The following is a 20,392-nucleotide window of genomic DNA, read 5'->3' on the forward strand; positions in this document are numbered from 1 at the left end:
TGAGTCACCACCGATAGCCGTTGTCCTCGTGGAAAGGTCCGATTCCCAAGTTCCCTCGTTTCTTTCTCCCCTCATCTCAATGTCAGTTTGCCACCACCAACACCATCACTCAGTGGTAGTCTCTTGTGACTGTTAGCGTAAGCGCATCTGAGATTTGGTTCTGGCTTGTGAGATTACGGGAGTGGTTGAACACAATGGCAGTAAAACACTTCAAAGTTCAAATCCGTTCCCATTATCTCAATGTCACCCGCTAGTTTCTAATGGCCTGGTTTTTAATTGTATTATATGCGCCAGGGAGTGTATGCTAGGTGGTTCGGGCCCAGCCAATAGGCACCCAGTGAACCTCTGTCTCAACCCTCTGCAAGATGTCCCGGAGTTCAACGCATGCACTGGCCAAGTCCTCCTTCACTAGTACCCGGTCCACCAGGTGGCCGTAGCGCTCGCCCATCAGCACGGCCGACTGCCTCATTTCCTGAAGGTCCTCCTCCTAACCATGGGGCAGAGAGATGTTCAGGACGATCAGATGTTTTTAAAAGCATTGTTTTTTACTGTTGCTACACACCTATGTATTATCAATAGGATGCGACTGCTATCCATACGAGGTTGCGTGTGTCCATAGGGTGAGTTTGACTTAAAGGTGTGGGTGGTCTATAGGATTGGTGGGTTTTCCATAGCATTGGTGTATTGATAGGGGGAATGTGTTTGTTTTTAAATGGATATTAATGTCTTCAGTCTGTAGTGTGTCTGGGGAAAAGGTTGTGCCTATGTGTGTGGCTATGTGTTTGGCTTTTCCTGGTTTTGCAACCTGATCAGGAAAAAACTCCTGTCTCCCTACTGTGCGTGCGTGCGTGCATGCGTGCGTGCATGCGTGCGTGCGTGCGTGCGTGCGTGCAACTCACAGTGATGCCTACACTGAGTGACGAAGAGGAGCCGTGACGTTTGCAGTGGCTCTCATGGATACGAGGCTTCACAAATATAACATAAGGCTTAAACTCAGCTGTCCATAGGATCTTCAGTGCCTGATGGAGAGCAGAACACATTACTGGTCATGATCGTCATCCTGGACGGCACAATACACATGGTTCGGGTTAACCTCAAATGGTTTACACAGAAACAGCCTGAGACACATGCACGTTGTGCCATAGTCGCAAACGTTTGTTGCATAACGTATAAACACTGCAAGTAGTAGTTTCGTTTTTTGTTCAGTCGATTGTGTACACGTCACTGTACTTACAATATTTATGTGAATCTGTTGGTTGAGGTCAGTAGAGGAGGGTGGAGTAAGGAAAAGGGGAGGACCGTTCCATTCCAGCCGTTACAATGAGCCCATCGTCCCCGATTCTTCCCCTCCACTGGCTGAGATACATACATACCTCTGGTTGTACATCCACCAAGCAAATCTTATTTCGATCCAGCACACTGCGGATGGCCTCCAGACTGGTGCCATAGAAATGATCCTTGTACTCCCCATACTCTATAAAACTGAACAAACAAAACGTAGCCTAACACAACACAGTAGAAACAAAATGTCTTTATTATCGATAGATACTAAGGGCTCTATTCAATCCGTACCGCTGAAGCGTTGCAGATTCCGCAATAGAAATGTTAAGGTCATTTGCGATTGAGGCGGCATATGCAGTCTCAGCTATTGCGGGAACGTTGCCTTAAAATTTCAATCAGGATTTAACGCTGAACTTCCGCACATTGAATTGAGCCCACAACCTTTATCTTTTTAAAAAATGAGCTATATAATGTTAGAAGCATGAACTAACATGTTGCTCTGAATGTCAGCCTCAAAGGCCTGTTTAGTGATGAAGTTGTACTCCACTCCCTCCCTCTCGTGACTCTTCTTGGCTCTAGTGGTGTCTAGGGTGGAAAGGAAATTCACAGATACAATACCAAGAATAACATGGACACAATGCAACTTACTCTGTGTGTCTGTGTGTGAAATAAAGTCACTTGGGTGTGTGGGTGTGTGTGTGTGTGTGTGTGTGTGAGTGAAATGTAGTCACTTGTGTGCGTGCGTGGTGCGCGTGCGTGCGCGTGCGTGACTCACGCGGCACAGCCACACCAAAGTGGCAGGGATTTTCAGCGATCACCTTCTGTTTGAGCTCATTAATTCTGGCCCCAAGGGAACCTGTGGCCAGACAGACAATGATAGAACACCTTGTTTACCAACCGTCTGAACACTTGTCGTCAAGTCTACATTACATAGACAGACATGTTTACAGTGCAGATCAGTAGAGGCCAGTCTCATTTACAAGGAAGGACCTCCCTTGTAAATGAGACTCTCATGAAACAGGACTACCTTTCTAAATGTCTCTATAAGGGAGTGTGATAATGTCAGTAGCGGTCGGTGCCGTTGAAGATGAGGGAGGGCGATTATTGTTTTATGAGCATGACCTTATTTCTACTACAGCATATTGGATAACTGTCATTCACATTCCATTCACCCAGTTCAAAGTAACATCGATAGGTTTAGGCTACTCTATTTTTCCCTATACCCATCCTGAGGTTGCTAAAAACTAGCCTATGAATGAACGTTTACAACGTAGGTGCACAGGTCTAGAGAAAAATGTGAGTAATCAAGGTGACAGAGACACATTCAATACTGCTTTGCACACTCTTGCCTGTATCTAGCTGATCTAGGATGTAAAAATGTGTCCAACAGTTGCAAACGAGAGTTTCTATTGGACAAATTCAGGTATGTTTATCCCTGTTTGATTCTGTTTAAAGAAAGTTTTTCAACAGAATCAGCTGAAGGAATAGACCCCTGATCACACACAAACACCATTCACTTTCATAGCAGCCACATACAAACAGCATAATCCACATAATTCCTTCTCGCATCTACGTGCTCCCCTCCTTTCACCTTTTCCCTTCGCTTGTGGACTTCAGTGCACAGCAAATCAGCTGTCTGTGACCAGGCGAAAACACTGTTCCAAGCCAAACCTTCATATCATAACCGCTACACACAGCCTACATAATTGTCACCATATTCACTAACGCCATAGTCAACATAGCTACGAGAACTATCGCGTTAGTAAACCCGCTACCATCATGCAGTACAGTGTACAGTCAAATGCTTACCTTGACTTGGAAAAGATCCAGTGTTGGATAGCCATAACCAGCTAGCTAACATAGCATATTTTTCTTTGAGCCGGGTGTTTGAGTAAGCTAAACTAGCTAGCTGCATTCGCAAGCTAAGTGAAAGTGAAAAAGATACATTGCTCTCTCGCTTCTCCTTCATTTTTGAAGAGTTCAAAACTGTTCAACTATTGTCTTTCTCTGTCTTTGAGTCAACTACTCACCACATTTTATGAACTGCAGCAGCTAGCTAGCGGTAGCTTATGCTTTCAGTACTGATTCTGTGATTGTGTGGACAACATATCAGTTAATGCTGCAAGAGCTCTGATAGGTTGGAAGATGTCCTCTGGCAGTTGTCATAATTACTGTGTAAGTCTATGGAAGGGGGTGAGAACCATGAGCCTCCTAGGTTTTGTATTGAAGTCAATGTACCCAGAGGAGGACGGAAACGAGCAGTCCTCCGGCTACACCATGGTGCTACACTACAGAGTGCTGCTTAGGCTACTGTAGACCATTGCAAAACTGTGTGTTTTAATAAATTATTTGGTGACATTTGAATATTTTTAGTATAATTTGATCTAAAAAGGATAACTTTTGTAATGTCATTTTTATTTATTTATATTATTCATGAAATTCACTGAGGAGGATGGTCCTCCCCTTCCTACTCTGAGGAGTCTCCACTGGGTAATGTACATTTTTGATCAATTGTTGTAGGTATTAATAATGCTTTCAACGACAAGCACACGCAATTCAACCGATCAGCTAAGATTCCTCAATAAAACAATGGCAGGATATATTCAGTACCAGTCAAAAGTTTGGACCCACCTTCTCATTCCAGGGTTTTTCTTTGTTTTTACTTTTTTCTACATTGTAGAATAATAGTGGAGACATCAAAACTATGAAATAACACATGGAATCATGTAGTAACCAAAAAAGTGTTAAACAAATCAAAATATATTTTATTTTTGAGATTCTTCAAAGTAGCCACTCTTTGCCTTTACGACAGCTTTGCATACTCTTGGCATTCTCTCAAACAGCTTCACGAGGTAGTCACCTGGAATGCATTTCAATTAACAAGTGTGCTTTGTTAAAAGTTAATTTGTGGAATTTCTTTCCTTAATGTGTTTAAGCCAATCAGTTGTGTTGTGACAAGGTAGGGGGGTATACAGAAGATAGCCCTTTTTGGTAAAAAAAAAACATGTTTATATTATGGCAAGAACAGCTCAAATAAGCAAAAAGAACGACAGTCCATCATTACTTTAAGACATGAAGGTCAGTCAATTTTCAAGTGCAGTCGCAAATACCATCAAGTGCTATGATGAAATTGGCTATCATGAGAACCGCCACAGGAAAGGAAGCTCAGCAGAGTTACTTTTGCTGCAAAGGATAAGTTCATTAGAGTTAACTTCGCCTTCGATTGCAGGCCAAATAAATGCTTCACAGAGTTCAAGTAACAGACACATATCAACATCAACTGTTCAGAGGAGACTGCGGGAATCAGGCCTTCATGGTCGAATTGCTGCAGACACCAATAAGAAGAAAATACTTGCTTGGGCCAAGAAACACGAGCAATGGACAGGTGGAAATCTGTCCTTTGGTCTGATGAGTCCAAATTTGAGATTTTTGGTTCCAACCGCCGTGTCTATGTGAGACGCAGAGTAGGAAATCAGATGACCTCCGCATGTGTGGTTCCCACCGTGAAGCATGGAGGAGGTGGTGTGATGCTGCTTTGCTGGTGACACTGTCATGATTTATTTAGAATTCAAGTGTTAACCAGCTTACCATACTTAACCAGCATGGCTACCACAACATTCTGCAGTGATACGCCATCCCATCTGTTTTGCACTTAGTGGGACTATAATTTGTTTTTCAACAGGACAGTGACCCAAAACACACCTTCAGGCTGTGTAAGGGCTACTTGACCAAGAAGGAGAGTGATGGAGTGCTGCATCAGATGACCTGGCCTCCCCAATCACCTGACCTCAACCCAATTGAGACGGTTTGGGATGAGTTGGAGTGCAGAGTGAAGGAAAAGCAGCCAACAAGTGCTCAGCATATGTGGGAACTCCTTCAAGACAGTTGGAAAAGCATTCCTTATGAAGCTGAGAGAATGCCAAGAGTGTGCAAAGCTGTCATCAAGGTAAAGCGTGGCTACTTTGAAGAATATAAAATATATTTTGATTTGTTTAACACTTTTTTTGGTTACTACATGATTCCATTTGTGCTACTTCATAGTTGTGATGTCTTCACTATTATTCTACAAAGTAGAAAACAGTAAAAAATAAAGAAAACCCCTTGAATGAGTAGTGTCCAAACTTTTGACTGGTACTGTATATATAGAGAGTATATTTTTAACACAACTAGCTAACATTATGGATTGGTAAATTCAGAAATGCTAAATCTTATACCTGTAGTTCAATATATCCCAAGACCATAGTCCACTTGACACTAATAAACTAAGAGAGCCCTCATGTCCTTTACCTATCAGCACCACTAGGCGAGGCCTCTCGCTGGGGTGGGGCTGGTAGCGTGTCACTTCCTCATAGATTAGGAAGTCCAGCAGGGCCGAGTCTGGAGTGCGCGGCTCTCCCGGTGACCCCTGTCGATCCTTTCTACTCAGACAGAAACTTCTGCGTAGACCAGCTGAGGTAACAGTCACACGAAAAGACAGACAAATATGAGGGACAGACAGATACAAAACGCAAGAAAGAGCACTTAACACTTTAGTCTGGGTGCCTAAAATGAACACTTCAACCTTTTTTTCTGGGTGCCTGACTGTTTTTTAAATTAAATAACACAACATTGATGATTCATAACTTGAAAAAAGCAGAGACAAACTAACACTCAGGCTAAATTCACAGTATAATTTAGAGAGAAGCTTTTTTCAGAAAAGGCTTCGAATCACAAAACGTTAGTTGTCTGATCAAAGGGCTCCAGATAAAATGATCAATTCCACTCTCCCCCCAAAAAATGTATGGAAGGAAAAAGCAACATAACACAACACTACGACGTGAATAAAAGTCTGTAATGGTACCTGAGTACAAATCCCAGGAAAAAGCATGGCCACAGGAAGCAGGGGTCGCTTTACTCTTATTGGGAAAAACTACAACTAGCGTTAGACCACCACTCAACCAACCCCCGTGTCTGATATGGTGCAGCAAAAGAGCAGATCAGCTTGGTCGAGTTAGCCATGAGTCCAACGCAAGGCCTCTTTAAAGACAAGCACCAATAGACAAAAACACAAGAAGCACCTATAGCTTAAAGTATAAAATAACGGAAGCACTCTCTGTACACAATATAGGTTAAAGAAAGCTGCTCCTCTGCACAGTGAGGCGCAAACGCCAAGCACCACAAAAGTTCACAGCAATGGCGCTCAACAAAAGGCCACAGAGCATACTGAAAGTAGACAAGAAGCACACAATGCTAATAGCACTAACACATTGCAAACAGTTTTGTTGAATTGGATGTGGATTATTTTCCCCATAGGAGCACAACTTTAATTCAACCAACCACAATTGAAACGGAATTGACCCAACTCTGTTCGAGAAACCAAAAAGGAGGTGGCAAAAGTGTTCAGCAGCATTAAGCCATAGTAAGACCTTTCTAACATAGTATGAAAGGTGGATCCTGTATTAGCAATTATAGCAAAGCAGTAGAGATACTAGCTAGAAAGGTGGATGTGGGTTTGAGGACCGGGGAGTGCAGCAGAGTTGTCATATAGGCCACGTTCGAGGCCACCCACATTGCAGGTAACCACTTCAATATGATAATGTAATCTGATGCACAACTGCAATGGATATGATGTATTCTATCATCGGTTAATGTGTGCAGTGCGACTGCTTTGCAGGCGGTCTGCAACATGGCCATAGTCACAAGGAAGGGAAAGGTCAAGGTAAAGGAGACGTGGTGTGATGGAGATCTTGTAAACCTTCACTTAAACTCTCAAAAGCGGACGAGAGAGACATAGTAAAGACCTCATAAGGGTAGATAATGTTGTCATAATGCATTCATTTGAACAAAATTTGTTTCAACAGCCCACATCGACCTTTCAGTGAATGGATTAGCTTAGCCGCGAGGCTAGGTAAAGCTTAGCTTTGGCGTCGGGGCTAAAAATGAAGCGTGTTGGCGAGTGGAGCTTAGTCCGTGATGCCCTCACCTATGTCTTGTCCACTCTGAGAGCCCTCACTGTCACAGTCTGCTGTAGGGAGGCAAGCAGGGAGAGAAGACAGGGTGAGAGGGGGAGGGTAAGGAGGGATGGGGTGTGTGGACTGTGGAGATTTCTGAAGAGTCCAGGAGGGTGGGGGGGGGTGGGGTGGTAAAGCAAAGCAGGCAGGTGTGTTACAGGTATTGGGTCAAGGAAGGTAGGCAAAGAAAATAACATTCGACAAGTGTCTGTATGTGTGTGTGTGTGTGTGTGTGTGTGTGTGTGTGTGTGTGTGTGTGTGTGTGTGTGTGTGTGTGTGTGTGTGTGTGTGTGTGTGTGTGTGTGTGTGTGTGTGTGTGTGTGTGTGTGTGTGTGTGTGTGTGTGTGTGCTCTCTCCACCTACCTCTTTCAGCCGGATCATCTGAGGTGAGCAGTAAGGGGGGGGGGGATAAAGATACTCAGACAGATAAAGATATGAGAGGACAGTTATATTACCCTTTGTTTGACCACCTACAGGTTTGTTGTCATATTTGCTTCCGAACTGGATTAAAGGATTAACCCTTGGAGGATCATTTTAAAATCCCTCCTCTCTTTTGATATCCTTAATCCTTAAACGAATTTCTAGAATGCAAATAATACAATGCAGACAAAACTGTTTTTTATTACTAATGGTGTAAAATATAAGTGATCCTTGGGAATCAGTGTATTGAGAGAGCTTACATGTGGGTGTTTTCGGTGATACAGGCGCCTGGTAAGTGCCCATCTTTATTCTGTATTTAAGACGCCTGGGAGAGGTGTAGATGGGATAAAAATCCCTCAAAGTTAAAGTAGACTCAGCAATTTGACATGATCATACACAGCGAGGTGACTTCTAGCTTACAGAAAATCAACAATAACTAAATTCTAATCTGCCAAGACTAACACGACGGGCTCTTCCCAATATCATTGGCAATTATATCCCAACAGTGTTTGGAAAATGCAGAATACAAATCTATTCCTCAAATTAAAGGTCAATTCAGCAATAGGACATCATATACAGCAGGGCCCCTTAAGTAAGTTGTCCATTATTTTGTACTCTTTAAAGTTGAAACCAAAATCAGTCTTGCCTACCTCTCCTGAAACTGCGTAGAGGGGATTAGGGCGGCCCTCAGGTTGCTGTCGCCCACTCTCTTGGCCTGCCACCAGGTGGCATCGTCCTGGCTCACCACCTGCAGGATATCCCCCCGCTTGAAAGGGAGTCCCGCCTCCTGGCAGGGCGTGGCCTTGTCCTCAAAAGGGGTGTAGTCAAACAGGGCCCTCAGGTAGACCTAGTACAGGAAGAACAGGGTTCAATTCATGACAGGGGTCATTCTAAAGAGAAGAAGAGGTGCATCTCTCACCACAATTAAAATAGGTCTTATTTGAACTTAAATTTAAGGAGGAGATGGGTTTTTTAACCCCTTTTTCGTTTTGCCTTTTAAACTCTCATCATATTGTTTTGTATTTTCTTGTGTGCCAATAAATAAATAGCATGAGCTGGCACACACCCAGAGAAAATGATTTTGTGTAGAGGTGCTGACTATATAAACGCCCAGTCATTTATTTATTGGGTAAAGCACCAACGTTTCGGCATCACTGTGCCTTCAAGTTGGTGTTTTACCCAATAAATTACTGGGAGTTTATATATCTTTTTTTTTTTAAATGATAATTGCCAATAAAAAAATACAAGCGTAGCATTCTGGCCATCAATGGCCTTCATAACGTTTTGACTGTCAATGGACTACGAACATCCCTCAGAATGTTCGTATTACATAGAAGTATGCCTTGTAATTCCGTGGCTGGATACTCTCGTAACAAATCCGGGTTGTGTTCAGCAGGGAGAAAACGTTTTCACACTACCTGAACCGGGGGCACTAAGAATGTACAGTTTTGGTGTCCCTCCTCACCTTGCTCTCCTTCAGCCTATCTTCCTCCGCAACGGCAGGGATGATCTTCAAAGTGATGGATCCTTGTGACTGGGACTGGTTAAATAGAAGTCAGAAGGATAAAAGCATGAGGCTAAAATGACCTTGATAATCAATTACTGCAGTCGTCAATGAAAACAATTGATAGCCTGTATAGTAGCTAGATTAGCGAGCATTCGAGCAAAGCTTTACACCTACCAGAATCTGACTGATCTCATCTGGTCTTTTGTGAATGATCAGGTTTCCGTTGACCTCTCGAAGTTCGTCTCCAACGTGCACCAGACCTTGAGGCAAGCAGACAGACAGACAGACAGACAGACAGACAGACAGACAGACAGACAGACAGACAGACAGACAGACATGAAACAACACACGCAGTACCAGTCAGTCAAACACCAACATGTGCATTTACTTTCTAAAATATATGAGCTAAACAAAACACAGACACAGTCGATGACGTTTCCATGGCAACGGCAGTGACCAGCTTCGACTGCAACAACCCCTCTCGGTAATAATCTGCCAAATGCAATCTTGAGGCACATGCCTAATCTGAAGGATTTGATGTCTAGTCCATATAGAGTAGTGACTCGTTTGATTTCTGTGAGGCCATGACATATAATCCCTTCTCCTATCAGCATTTCCATATTTGTTCAACTTCAACACATCTGAAGGTCTTCCTTCTCTGTCTTCGGAATGTCGTGGTTGAGAGAGATGGACTTGCTGCGTTGAGTCATCCAGTTGGCTTAAACCAAGAAGTTTGACTTTTGAGGTGAGGACTTTTTGACCATGAATAACCTTCATTATGTTGTAATAGGTTGAGATGCTGTAGGGTTGAGTTGAGTAAAGTGGAACTGTAGTTCCAGCCAGGCCTCATAGACGTAACATAGTCAATTTAAATCCGGCACACTCAAATTAGTATGATACGATGCGTTTGGTATTGTTAGGTTCTAAATAAACCGTGTAAAAACTCACAGACGATTATTAAAGCTCAAACCTAGTTTATACACCCAAAGGGTCAGACAGCTGACCAGACAAAGACATGTTCCCACCAGTATATAAACCCTAATTTGGGTGAAATCTCCTCCTTCCCTCTAAACATTACATATTTATTTCTAGTCAGGAAGTTAAGTGATGGGGGTAATAAGCTCCCTTTCATCTCGGCCCCCGCCCAGTAACCGCAACCATTTGATTGCCTTTCCTTAACTCAGAACATTCCAAGCCCATGGCTCATATCCGACCTTAATTGACTCCACCGTACACATTCCTCCTACAGATATTCATTTTCTTTTGGTGTCGAAACCAGACTGTGGCCCTTCTCATTTCCATAGGATACCTGATGGTTAACAGTATTTCTAGTTCAGAAGTCAGAACCTGTCAGTATGGTTACATAAGACAGAAGGTTGCTTAAGGCTGGTTGGTCAGGATGGGTGGGCGTGTAACGCGAACGTCTAGCAACCCAAAGGTTCCGTGTTTGAATCTCCACACAGACAACTTAAGCATTTTAGCAACGTTGGAACTACTTGCTACTTTGTAGCTACTTTGCAACTACTTAGCATGTTAGCTAACCCTTTGGCCTAACTCCTAATCCATTAACCTAACTCCTAACCCTAAACTTAACCCTAGCTAACGTTAGCCTCCTAGCTAATGTTAGCCACAACAAAATGGAATTAGTCATTTTTTTTTTTGCAAATTCGTTACAAATTGTACGAATTGTAATTCATAACTCATCATAGGATAGACATCCACACATTAATACATACCATACGAAATACTAATACGTATCATGGGGCGGCAGGGTAGCCTGGTGGTTAGAGCGTTGGACTAGTAATCGGAAGGTTGCAAGTTCAACCCCCTGAGCTGACAAGGTACAAATCTGTCGTTCTGCCCCTGAACAGGCAGTTAACCTACTGTTCCTAGGGCGACATTGAAAATAAGAATTTGTTCTTAACTGACTTGCCTAGTTAAATAAAGGTTAAATAAAAATACTAATTGGCGAGTCTCGGATTAATATTTACTATGTTATGTCTACCCCTGGGTCCAGGTTGGTAGTTTATGAGGGTGTGGATGAAAAATGGAGGAGGCAGGGTACTTTGGTGGTGTCAGTATGGGGAAGGATCTAAGATATGGTTGGTGCAGTACCATATGAGGGGTAGGGCATTGTTGTGGGAGTGAGGGTTTGTGCTGTGTGTGTGTGTGTGTGTGTGTGTGTGTGTGTGTGTGTGTGTGTGTGTGTGTGTGTGTGTGTGTGTGTGTGTGTGTGTGTGTGTGTGTGTGTGTGTGTGTGTGTGTGTGTGTGTGCGCACACACATGCTGCTCTCTTACCACTGCGGTCCGCAGCCCCTCCCCTCATGATCCTGGCCACTAATACAGCCCCCGTCACTTCATCCCTGCGGATGGTCGCCCCCTGGAAAATTTCACCATGCGCTTAATTATTGCTCCCACTTAACTAGGTCACAGACACTTAACTAGCTCGCAGACACTTAACTAGCTCACAGACACTTAACTAGCTCACAGACACTTACCTAGGTCACAGACACTTAACTAGCTCACAGACACTTAACTAGCTCACAGACACTTAACTAGCTCGCAGACACTTAACTAGGTCACAGACACTTAACTAGCTCGCAGACACTTAACTAGCTCACAGACACTTACCTAGGTCACAGACACTTAACTAGCTCACAGACACTTAACTAGCTCACAGACACTTAACTAGCTCACAGACACTTACCTAGGTCACAGACACTTAACTAGCTCACAGACACTTAACTAGCTCACAGACACTTAACTAGCTCACAGACACTTACCTAGGTCACAGACACTTAACTAGCTCACAGACACTTAACTAGCTCACAGACACTTAACTAGCTCACAGACACTTAACTAGCTCGCAGACACTTAACTAGCTCGCAGACACTTAACTAGCTCGCAGAAGACAATCGAAAAGCATGACACCTTCCTACTTATAGCCTTTCAAATTCTAAATGGTTGTGCATATTATATTTTAAATGTACCACTGGCCTCTCAAAATGAATTTCCATGAAATGATGGTCAGAATCTCATGCTCCGACAATAAAGTATTGTAACGTATATTGTAAGCTAATGTAAATTGTACTGTATATTGTATCATATCACATCATATCCGATCAAGACTCACCAGGGGCTCCTTGTTCTTCACCAACCGGACGATCTTCACAGACTCTTCCTCCAGCTCGTCGTCCACTTCGTCTGGCAGCGGGGGCAGCACGGGGTCAAAGTTCTTCTGGGCCACCGTGTCATGGGCTGCCAGGATAGCCTATAGGTCAAAGAGAGACAGACCATAGTGAGATGGTGCACATCCTAAACAATGACAATGACAATAAATATTTTGTTTCCACTAAAACTGAGTGGGACAGACAATCCATCAATTCAATGAGCAAGGCACGGAAAGAGAGAAAGGATGAAAGAGAGGCACAAATAAATTGAGACTGAAGAACCTTGAGAAGAGATTGAAAGAGAGACAAAATCCCCCCAGGCTATTGTGCAAACGAGCTGGTATAATGAAGATATTACTATACTAATGTCATGAGCTGTGATTTCTTCCCTAGCTGTTTGAAATAAAAAGCCATTAAATTGAGCATAATGACCTTGATTAATGTGACTGAAGAGGACTGTCTGTTTCTGCGTCTGAAATGGCACCCTATTCCCTACGTAGTGCACTACTTTTCACAATATGTAAGGAATAGGGTGCCATTTGGGACTCTGCCTGTGTCGGGGCTGTAAAAAGGCTTAGTGCTTGCTTTTGATGATGTTGAAGAGATAAAAAACATGAGAGAGAGGGAGAGAGACGTGTGTGTGTGTGTGTGTGTGTGTGTGTGTGTGTGTGTGTGTGTGTGTGTGTGTGTGTGTGTGTGTGTGTGTGTGTGTGTGTGTGTGAGAGAGACATGTGTACCTTGAGATGAGGAGCACTCAGAAGCAGAAGCAGTTCCTTCTCATCACCTTCCATCGGTCCATTCTGAATCTCCTCGGCCAACTGTCAACCACAGCATTAGGATGTCATCATAAGTAGGCCTAAGACATATTGCTGGTGACTCAACACAACTGAATCTATCTTCCTCCATCTTCACTGACATTTATTAACTGGGTAGGTGACAGCAAAGTTCCAGGAGGCATCCACCATTTCTTCTTCACCTGCCCTGTGTTTTCAACTCAGTGGGTTGTGGATGTACTTACATCCTCTGCCAGACAGGAGGCGCTGTGGAGAACTGGAGTAGGGCTCTGTCGCTCATACTGCCGCAACTTCTCATGGATCTGTGATACAACACATCAGAGGCTGGTGGGGGGAGCTATAGGAGGACGGGCTCATAGTAATGGCTGAAATGGTATCAAACTCATCAAGCATATGGAAACCACGTTTGACTCTGTTCCGTTAATTCAATTCCAGACATTACAACGAGCCCGTCCTCCTATACCTCCTCCCACCAGCCTTCTCTGCAACACATATAGCATGAAGATCAAATTCAGCCGGACTTGCTTATAAGACCTGAAGACTTAAGTTAGCTCCCAGAGCCCAGGCTACACAGCATTAACACAACTTTGAACCCAGTGGGTTACATAAGGGGATCTTTAGGGTTGTACCTTCATCAGATACGCCAGGCTCTTCTCGCTGAAGACATCCTTGAGGAACACCAGGTCTTCTTTGTGTTTGGCATCAGGGTGGAGCTGAGAGGTTAGAAGGGCCAGAGTCTCATGCAACCCTACAGTGAGAAAAGCATGAAAAGTACCCAATTGTCATGCTTGAGTAAAAGTAAAGATACCTTTAACAGAAAATGACTCAAGTAAAAGTCACCCAGTAAAATACTACTTGAGTTAAAAGTCTAAAAGTATTTGGTTAAAAATATACTTAAGTATCAAAAGTAAAAGTATTAATTTATTCAAATGTCTTATATTATTAAGCAAACCAGACCGTGAAATGTTCTTGTTTTTTAAAAATGTACAGGTAGCCAGGGCCACACTCCAACATTCAGACATAATTTACAATTGAAGCATGTGTGTTTAGTGAGTCTGCCGGATCAGAGGCATTAGGGATGGCCAGGGATGTTCTCTTGATAAGTGTGTGAATTAGACCATTTTTCGTGTCCTGCTAAGCATTCAAAATGTAACGAGTACTTTTGGATGTCAAGGAAAATGTATGGAGTAAAAGGTATAATATTTTCTTAAGGAATGTAGTGAAGTAAAAGTAGTCAAATGTATAAATAGTAAAGTAAAGTACAGATACCCCCAAAAAACGACTTAAGTCAAAATACTTTAAAGTACTACTTAAGTACTTTACACCACTGCAGGGCAAGCACACTACCTCCTCTGCCATCAAGGTGAAAACCTCTTGGCAGAGGCTGTACTACCTTATAGGCCTTTTCATATTGCATGCTGTAGCCCAGTGCTACCCACAATTAATATTCAAATTAGGGGACAACAGAACTCTGTGATTGGCTGGCCCCAAAAAAGCTGGTACTAAGAAGAGCACTCTTAGCTCCCAAGTGGCAGGGGGCTCCCGAGTGGTGCAGCGGTCTAAGGCACTGCATCTCAGTGCAAGAGGCGACACTACAGTCACTGGTTTAAATCCAGGCTGAATCACATCCAGCTGGGGTTTGTTCTTAACTGACTTGCCAAGTTAAATAAAAAATAAAACATAACGTAGTAACATGAACATTATACATGAGTCTTAGCCATATATCTGCCCTTACCTGTGCTTCCAGAGAGTTGAGGCATGGCTTCAATCATTTAGAAGCTGGAAGGGCCAGCTAGTGTAGACTCAGGATGGACAGAAAAGGAAGATAGAGTTGCTGGAGCTTCTTTCTCTGCCTCCTTTTTCTTATTATCCAGATTTATACCCCAGCTGTCAATCCTACAGGAAAAAAAACAAAAACAAAACAAACTGCTAGCTCTTCTTAAATGTAACTAAATGTAATCGAAAATGTAATCTAAGTAAACCACAAAAGTAATTATTGAGACATTAACAACAGTAATGTTGCATACTCCAAGAAAGGATCAAATCTCACCTTTCTGGTAAAACAAAATGTAAAAAAATTGATTTAGTCATTTTTGAGGACCCAAGCTCAAGTACAAAGTACAAATATGAAATATTTTATATGATGTATTTCCTATTCAACAAAACTATGAATTATTCTTGAAAATACATTTTTTTCTAAATATAGTATAATACATAATATATTTCACCTTCCTGGAAAATACATCATTTGTGTATTTAGTGTTAGAGGAAAATGTGCATACTTTCTAAAGGTCTCTTGATCAAAAAGTCTGCCCCCATCACTGTGAACTTCTCACAGAACTCAAGCTTGGCATCCTGGCATTCATCTCATGTTAATCTTCTCCGTCTATGACAAATGACTGACACTTATGTAGTTCTGTCCTTGAGCTGTTCTTGTCTATTAATGTTCTGTATTATGTCATGTTTTATATGGACCCCAGGAAGAGTAGCTGCTGCTTTCGCAACAGCTAATGGGGATCCTAATAAAATACCTAAAATAACAAATACTAAACAACGTGTTTGTTTGAAATCATTTAATTGCTTTAGATTACTGGCTATAAATCGATCCACAGTGCTACAGTGATGAAACCACTCTCTCCTGATGTGTTACGATGTAAGGATTCTAGGCATGAGTGGTGGCAGGTAGCTTAGTGGTTAGAGCGTTGGACCAGTAACCGAAAGTTTGCTAGATCGAATCCCTAAACTGACAAGGTAAAACACCTGTGGTTTTGCTCCTGAACAAGGTAGTTCACCCACTGTTCCTAGGCTGTCATTGTAAATAAGAAATTGTTGTTAGTGGTAATGACGTAGGAGGAGTTGATGGACAGTCGGAAGAGCAAATTAAATGGTAGGAGGGACATCCCAGCTTCAAGTGGTGTCAGATTTCACATTCTGCTCCACACAGGCAGAAGATACATACTCTTGTGTCCATGAGAATCAGGGCTACTGCTCAACGCACATATCGATTTATAAGCGAAAATGTCGATGAGAACCGGTACTCGACCACGCAGGTCCCCAAAATAGGGGACTTTACTTTGTAAGCAGTTTTTTTTTATCTTAATACTAAGAGTTAAAGGTCCAATGCGGTTTTTAAATTATTTTTTAAAACCTTAATATCAAAATAATTTCTGGGTAACATATTCTTAAACAAGAATATTCTAGGACTTTCTGGGAGTGGTCTGAGTGGGGAGGGGGAACCTGAAAATGAGATGTTATTGGCAGAGAGGTTTGGAACTCTCTTATTGGGCTTATTTACTGCATGGGGATGTCACCCCATGGAAGGCCAAAACTCCATCCCAGGCTGAAATGTCAGGTAGTCTTTGTTAAACAGCTCTTACACTAAAAAGGCATTATCATTATTTTGACAATTTCACAGTGTTATTTCACACCATAAAATCACATTTTTGACTGCACTGGACTTTTAATGTGCTGTGTTCGGTTTCTTGATGAAGTGGGGCCAGCAGAGCTGATCGGGAATGGGAAATCTTTTACACCTGTGCATCAATATGGCTGACTGTGGAGTCATGGGAAGTGTAGTGTGGGTTTTCTAACAGTGAGAGACATCATTTCCCTAAGGCTGCACCTGTTGACATAGTTATGGACTTATGATTGAAATGGACATACCAATTCAAATACTCTACAGTACTCACTTCTCATCCCTCACAGGCATAGGCGCACAATAGCTCTGTTTCGATATCCACACTAGCATACTACTTAGAATTAAATAATGTAATGTGCATGCATCATCCAAAGTAGTATGCTAATATAGACACTGGAGCGTAGACATTTCCTCACGCGCGACATAGTCAACCTGAGAAATAAGTGTGGGGGGTCAGGAAACTCCTTACCACCTTCTTTCATGGAAACGTCAGTCCATTCTCCATCATACAGCCCGCAGTGATTGACACTAACTCTGCGTGTGTGTGTGTGTGTGTGTGTGTGTGTGTGTGTGTGTGTGTGTGTGTGTGTGTGTGTGTGTGTGTGTGTGTGTGTGTGTGTGTGTGTGTGTGTGTGTGTGTGTGTGTGTGTGTGTGTGTGTGTGTGTGTGTGTGTGTGTGAACCATAAAAAGCAGTTGGAAACGAGACTAAAAACTGTTACTATTCCCTGTTACGTATATGGTTGACCTTTCTTATCTGTTAATAATATTTTATTTATTTGAACATTAAAGTACATTAAAGGCTCTGGTTTACTACGGTGTACCTAAAAAAATACATTATTAAGGACAATATACAATAAAGCCCAAAGGCTTATTTCCATTGTGGTCCTCTAAATACCAAATTAACATTTTTGGCTGATTTGTATGTGTTATCTATCCTTGGTAATCATGTGTGTAATCCTATAGATGGTGATGAAATAATCTGTAGAAAACGACACCATGACATCTTTTCCCACCATGGAAAATGACTCACAGATAACAGAAGGGCGCTCTGTGCGTGTGTGTGTGTGTGCATGCGTGCGTGCGTGCGTGCGTGCGTGTGCGTGTGCGTGTGTGTGTGTGTGTGTGTGTGTGTGTGTGTGTGTGTGTGTGCGTGCGTGCGTGCGTGCGTGCGTGCGTGTGTGTGTGTGAGAGTGTGTACAAACCCAAACCCAAACCCAAACAACATAATCATACAAATGAAAAGTTTAATCCAAACAACATGATGATTGCATGCCTGCACCATACATGTCACGATCCTCTTCCCGTAAATGACTGGACCAAAGTGATACGTGTTCATGATATTTTATTAAATCAGAACACTTGAACAAAAAAATAACATATAGGAAAACGAACAGTTCTTTAAGGAAACTAAACTATATAGAAAACAACTACCCACAAAAACCCTGTGGGGGAAAGCTACCTACGTATGGTTCCCAATCACAGACAACGATAGACAGCTGTCCCTGATTGAGAACCATACCCGGCCAAAACAAAGAAATACAAAAACATAGAAAAAGGAACATAGAATGCCCACCCAAATCACACCCTGACCAAACCAAAATAGAGACAGACTTCCGGCGCCGACAGAGATGGCCGCCTCGCTTCGCGTTCCTAGGAAACTATGCAGTTTTTTGTTTTTTTTACGTTATTTATGTTATTTCTTACATTGGTACCCCAGGTCATCTTAGGTTTCATTACATACAGTCGAGAAGAACTACTGAACATAAGAGCAGCGTCAAGTCACCATCAGTACGACCAAGAATATGACTTTCGCGAAGTGGACCCTGTGTTCTGCCTTTTACCCAGGACAACGGAATGGATCCCAGCCGGCGACCCCAAAAAAACAACTTCGAAAAAGGGGAAAACGAAGCGGTCTTCTGGTCAGACTCCGGAGACGGGCACATCGTGCACCACTCCCTAGCATTCTCCTCGCCAATGTCCAGTCTCTTGACAACAAGGTTGATGAAATCCGAGCAAGGGTAGCATTCCAGAGGGACATCAGAGACTGTAACGGTCTTTGCTTCACGGAAACATGGCTCACTGGAGAGACGCTATCGGAGACGGTGCAGCCAGCTGGTTTTTCCACGCATTGCGCCGACAGAAACAAACATCTTTCTGGTAAGAAGAGGGGCGGGGGCGTATGCTTTATGGTTAACGTGACGTGGTGTGGCCAAAACAACATACATGAACTCAAGTCCTTCTGTTCACCTGATTTAGAATTCCCCACAATCAAATGTAGACCGCATTATTTACCAAGGGAATTCTCTTCGATTATAATCACAGCCGTATATATTCCCCCAAGCAGACACATCGATGGCTCTGAACGAACTTTATTTCACTCTTTGCAAACTGGAATCCATATATCCGTAGGCTGCATTCATTGTAGCTGCGGATTTTAACAAGGCTAATCTGAAAACAAGACTCCCTAAATTTTATCAGCATATCGATTGCGCAACCAGGGCGGGAAAAACCTTGGATCATTGCTATTCCAACTTCCGCAACGCATATAAGGCCCTGCCCCGCCCTCCTTTCGGAAAAGCTGACCACGACTCCATTTTGTTGATCCCTGCCTACAGACAGAAACTAAAACAAGAAGCTCCCGCGCTGAGGTCTGTTCAACGCTGGTCCGACCAATCTGATTCCACACTCCAAGACTGCTTCCATCACGTGGACTGGGATATGTTCCGTATTGCGTCAAACAACAACATTAATGAATACGCTGATTTGGTGAGCGAGTTTATTAGCAAGTGCATCAGTGATGTTGTACCCACAGCGTCTATTAAAACATTCCCCAACCAGAAACCATGGATTGATGGCAGCATTCGTGCAAAACTGAAAGTGCGAACCACTGCTTTTAATCAGGGTAAGGTGACCAGAAACATGACCGAATACAAACAGTGTAGCTATTCCCTCTGCAAGGCAATCAAACAAGCTAAGCGTCAGTATAGAGACAAAGTAGAGTCACAATTCAATGGCTCAGACACAAGAGGTATGTGGCAGGGTCTACAGTCAATCACGGACTACAAAATAAAAACCAGCCCCATCGCGGACCACAATGTCTTCCTCCCAGGCAGACTAATGAACTTCTTTGCTCGCTTTGAGGACAATACAGTGCCACTGACACGGCCCGCTACCAAAACCTGCGGGCTCTCTTTTACTGCAGCCAATGTGAGGCCCAGACAGCATCCCCAGCTGCGTCCTCAGAGCATGCGCAGACCAGCTGGCTGGTGTGTTTACGGACATATTCAATCAATCCTTTTCCCAGTCTGCTGTTCCCACATGCTTCAAGAGGGCCACCATTGTTCCTCTTCACAAGAAAGCTAAGGTAACTGAGATAAATGACTACCGCACCGTAGCACTCACTTCCATCATCATGAAGTGCTTTGAGAGACTAGTCAAGGACCATATCACCTCCACCCTACCTGACACCCTAGTCCCACTCCAATTTGCTTATCAGCCCAATAGGTCTACAGACGACACAATCGCCATCACACTGCACACTGCCCTATCCCATCTGGACAAGAGGAATACCTATGTAAGAATGCTGTTCATCGATTACAGCTCAGCATTTAACACCATAGTACCCTCCAAACTCGTCATCAAGCTTGAGACCCTGGGTCTCAACCCCGCCCTGTGCAACTGGGTCCTAGGTGGTGAGGGTAGGAAACAACATCTCCACCCCGCTGATCCTCAACACTGGGGCCCCGCAAGGGTGCATTTTCAGCCCTCTCCGGAACTCCCTGTTCACCCACGACTGCGTGGCCATGCACGC

At 43.2% G+C, this 20,392-nt stretch overlaps 1 protein-coding gene across 3 annotated transcripts in view; it reads right to left on the reverse strand.

Moving 5' to 3' along the window:
- mpp3b (MAGUK p55 scaffold protein 3b) overlaps positions 1-20,392 on the reverse strand; it is a 30,702-nt gene continuing 10,310 nt past the window's right edge. For 2 of the 3 annotated variants that reach the window (XM_052486806.1, XM_052486807.1), the window contains 18 exons: positions 14,898-15,058; positions 13,792-13,910; positions 13,387-13,464; positions 13,106-13,186; positions 12,332-12,469; positions 11,497-11,578; positions 9,373-9,458; positions 9,157-9,231; positions 8,342-8,538; positions 7,952-8,016; positions 7,635-7,652; positions 7,244-7,285; positions 5,569-5,730; positions 2,057-2,137; positions 1,773-1,866; positions 1,374-1,482; positions 900-1,019; positions 1-487 (listed from right to left, as the gene is read on the reverse strand). In XM_052486806.1, the coding sequence (XP_052342766.1) occupies positions 305-487; positions 900-1,019; positions 1,374-1,482; positions 1,773-1,866; positions 2,057-2,137; positions 5,569-5,730; positions 7,244-7,285; positions 7,635-7,652; positions 7,952-8,016; positions 8,342-8,538; positions 9,157-9,231; positions 9,373-9,458; positions 11,497-11,578; positions 12,332-12,469; positions 13,106-13,186; positions 13,387-13,464; positions 13,792-13,910; positions 14,898-14,934 (1,767 nt within the window). In that variant the 5' untranslated portion in view covers positions 14,935-15,058 and the 3' untranslated portion in view covers positions 1-304. The remainder of the gene's footprint in view (positions 488-899; positions 1,020-1,373; positions 1,483-1,772; positions 1,867-2,056; positions 2,138-5,568; positions 5,731-7,243; positions 7,286-7,634; positions 7,653-7,951; positions 8,017-8,341; positions 8,539-9,156; positions 9,232-9,372; positions 9,459-11,496; positions 11,579-12,331; positions 12,470-13,105; positions 13,187-13,386; positions 13,465-13,791; positions 13,911-14,897; positions 15,059-20,392) is intronic. The other variant, XM_052486808.1, reaches the window with a different exon arrangement.

Source organism: Oncorhynchus keta, chromosome 3, assembly GCF_023373465.1.
Source record: "Oncorhynchus keta strain PuntledgeMale-10-30-2019 chromosome 3, Oket_V2, whole genome shotgun sequence".
Classification (NCBI taxonomy): Eukaryota; Metazoa; Chordata; class Actinopteri; order Salmoniformes; family Salmonidae; genus Oncorhynchus; species Oncorhynchus keta.